General features: G+C 51.7%; 1 protein-coding gene across 1 annotated transcript; it reads right to left on the bottom strand.

Annotated features, from left to right (window-relative positions):
* Nucleotides 1-655: 655 nt before the first annotated feature.
* On the bottom strand, nt 656-2,247 carry LOC142564716 (uncharacterized). The gene is made up of 2 exons (XM_075675851.1): nt 2,084-2,247; nt 656-1,170 (listed from the first exon to the last, which is right to left on the bottom strand). Exons 1-2 carry the CDS (start codon nt 2,245-2,247, stop codon nt 1,020-1,022), a joined length of 315 nt encoding a protein of 104 aa, XP_075531966.1. The 3' UTR covers nt 656-1,019.
* Between the last annotated feature and the right edge of the window lie 226 nt (nt 2,248-2,473).

Raw genomic sequence — 2,473 nt, 5'->3', positions numbered from 1 at the left:
TGCCTACCGCAGCGCCATGAGAAGGCGCGCGCTGGAGCCGCCCAAGGGGGAGGAAAAAGATGGAATAAACGCAGAGGATGAGTAATGTCTCCATTCCTGTCGTACTCAGTGATATGCACGATATAACAAAGCCGGTGGTTAATGTTTAAAGGAAAGGGGGAGAGGGACAAACCTAAAGTAAAAAGTAAAGCGATGTAAGTTTTAACGTTCACGATGATTACGATAGGCTAGATGCAGAAATCACGGCCACGCGTTTCACAACTTTACTTGTCCAGCTCTCGCGTAATGATGATGATGACCCCATAATATGGCTTATACACACCCTGAGAGATTAACCAAGGAATGTGCACTTGAACTTCAGGCCACTTCGTCGTTGTGGTCGTCGTCCTCCCGACAGTAGCAGCCCCTTCACTGTCTCGTGGAAGCTGGGCATAGCAGTGTACAAAAGCCACACTTGCCGCAGAAAATATCTCTAGGCATTCTGGTAGACTTGAGCTTCTGTCAACACCCTTGACTACGCCTTTGCAGCAAGCTAGGCGAGGAAGGATAAAGGCGCAGTCTGCAGCGTGGCAAAATTAGTGCATTCCAGTAGACACACAGGCCTGGTTTTGTTAACAGCAGAGGATCCTCCACGTCCAAACTGATGGATCTTGGTTATTTGCAGGAAGTCGGATGAGATGCCTGAAATGCTGATTGGATAGCCTTGGGGTTCTTCATACGAATAACTCCTTCGTTGGTAGGTACCAAGGCCATAGGAACACTACTGGTTCTACAGCGAAGGAACAATTACACCGGTGGATGCTACGGGCAATGGGGCCGCACCATAGGGTAGCCCTCTGGCCCGCAGACGATACGGTCATCCTCTTATAAATTACCATCACTTGCAATCAAAGGGAGAAGAACGGAACAACAAAGAAAGGAAATGTCCCCGCCGCCTGCTTGTCAGTGACGCCACATGAGCTCCCGACCAGCGCACACGAAGCGTTCAGCCTTGTACTAACCTTAGCCCCGCCGGAGCCCTAGCGACGAGTCGCGCCGGCTTGAGGTCCACGGCGTCCGGGGGGCCCGGTTGATGTCGGAGCCGGCGCCACGGCCCCCGAGGACCCCTGGCTACTGGATACTCCACCAGGATGCGCCCCGCCTCGTCTCCCGAACACAGGCTCATACCCACTACGAGATATTGAACAGGAAGCCGGTGGTTAATATTTAAAGGAAAGGGGGAGAGGGACAAACCTAAAGTAAAAAGTAAAGCGATGTAAGTTATAACGTTCACGATGATTACGATAGGCTAGATGCAAAAATGACGGCTGCGTGTTTCACAACTTTACTTGTCCAGCTCTCGCGTAATGATGATGATGACCCCATAATATGGCTTATACACACCCTGAGAGATTAACCAAGGAATGTGCACTTGAACTTCAGGCCACTTCGTCGTTGTGGTCGTCGTCCTACCGACAGTAGCAGCCCCTTCACTGTCTCGTGGAAGCTGGGCATAGCAGTGTACAAAAGCCACACTTGCCGCAGAACATATCTCTAGGCATTCTGGTAGACTTGAGCTTCTGTCAACACCCTTGACTACGCCTTTGCAGCAAGCTAGGCGAGGAAGGATAAAGGCGCAGTCTGCAGCGTGGCAAAATTAGTGCATTCCAGTAGACACACAGGCCTGGTTTTGATCTACAGAGGTCTGGTTTTGTTAACAGCAGAGGATCCTCCACGTCCAAACTGATGGACCTTGGTTATTTGCAGGAAGTCGGATGAGATGCCTGAAATGCTGATTGGATAGCCTTGGGGTTCTTCATACGAATAATTCCTTCGTTGGTAGGTACCAAGGCCATAGGAACACTACTGGTTCTACAGCGAAGGAACAATTACACCGGTGGATGCTACGGGCAATGGGGCCGCACCATAGGGTAGCCCTCTGGCCCGCAGACGATACGGTCATCCTCTTATAAATTACCATCACTTGCAATCAAAGGGAGAAGAACGGAACAACAAAGAAAGGAAATGTCCCCGCCGCCTGCTTGTCAGTGACGCCACATGAGCTCCCGACCAGCGCACACGAAGCGTTCAGCCTTGTACTAACCTTAGCCCCGCCGGAGCCCTAGCGACGAGTCGCGCCGGCTTGAGGTCCACGGCGTCCGGGGGGCCCGGTTGATGTCGGAGCCGGCGCCACGGCCCCCGAGGACCCCTGGCTACTGGATACTCCACCAGGATGCGCCCCGCGTCGTCTCCCGAACACAGGCTCATACCCACTACGAGATATTGAACAGCAAGCCGGTGGTTAATGTTTAAAGGAAAGGGGGAGAGGGACAAACCTAAAGTAAAAAGTAAAGCGAGGTAAGTTATAACGTTCACGATGATTACGATAGGCTAGATGCAGAAATCACAGCCACGCGTTTCTCAACTTTACTTGTCCAGCTCTCGCGTAATGATGATGATGACCCCATACACACCCTGAGAGATTAACCAAGGA

The sequence above is a fragment of the Dermacentor variabilis genome, chromosome 11, assembly GCF_050947875.1.
Source record: "Dermacentor variabilis isolate Ectoservices chromosome 11, ASM5094787v1, whole genome shotgun sequence".
Classification (NCBI taxonomy): Eukaryota; Metazoa; Arthropoda; class Arachnida; order Ixodida; family Ixodidae; genus Dermacentor; species Dermacentor variabilis.
This window is presented reverse-complemented; position numbering and strand designations above follow the sequence as displayed.

Coding starts and splice junctions, on each gene's coding strand:
- LOC142564716 (XM_075675851.1), bottom strand. CDS start 2,247: ATGAGCCTGTGTTCGGGAGACGACGCGGGGCGCATCCTGGTGGAGTAT. Junction 1,171..2,083: donor AGGGCTCCGGCGGGGCTAAG/GTTAGTACAAGG, acceptor AATATCTCGTAG/TGGGTATGAGCCTGTGTTCG.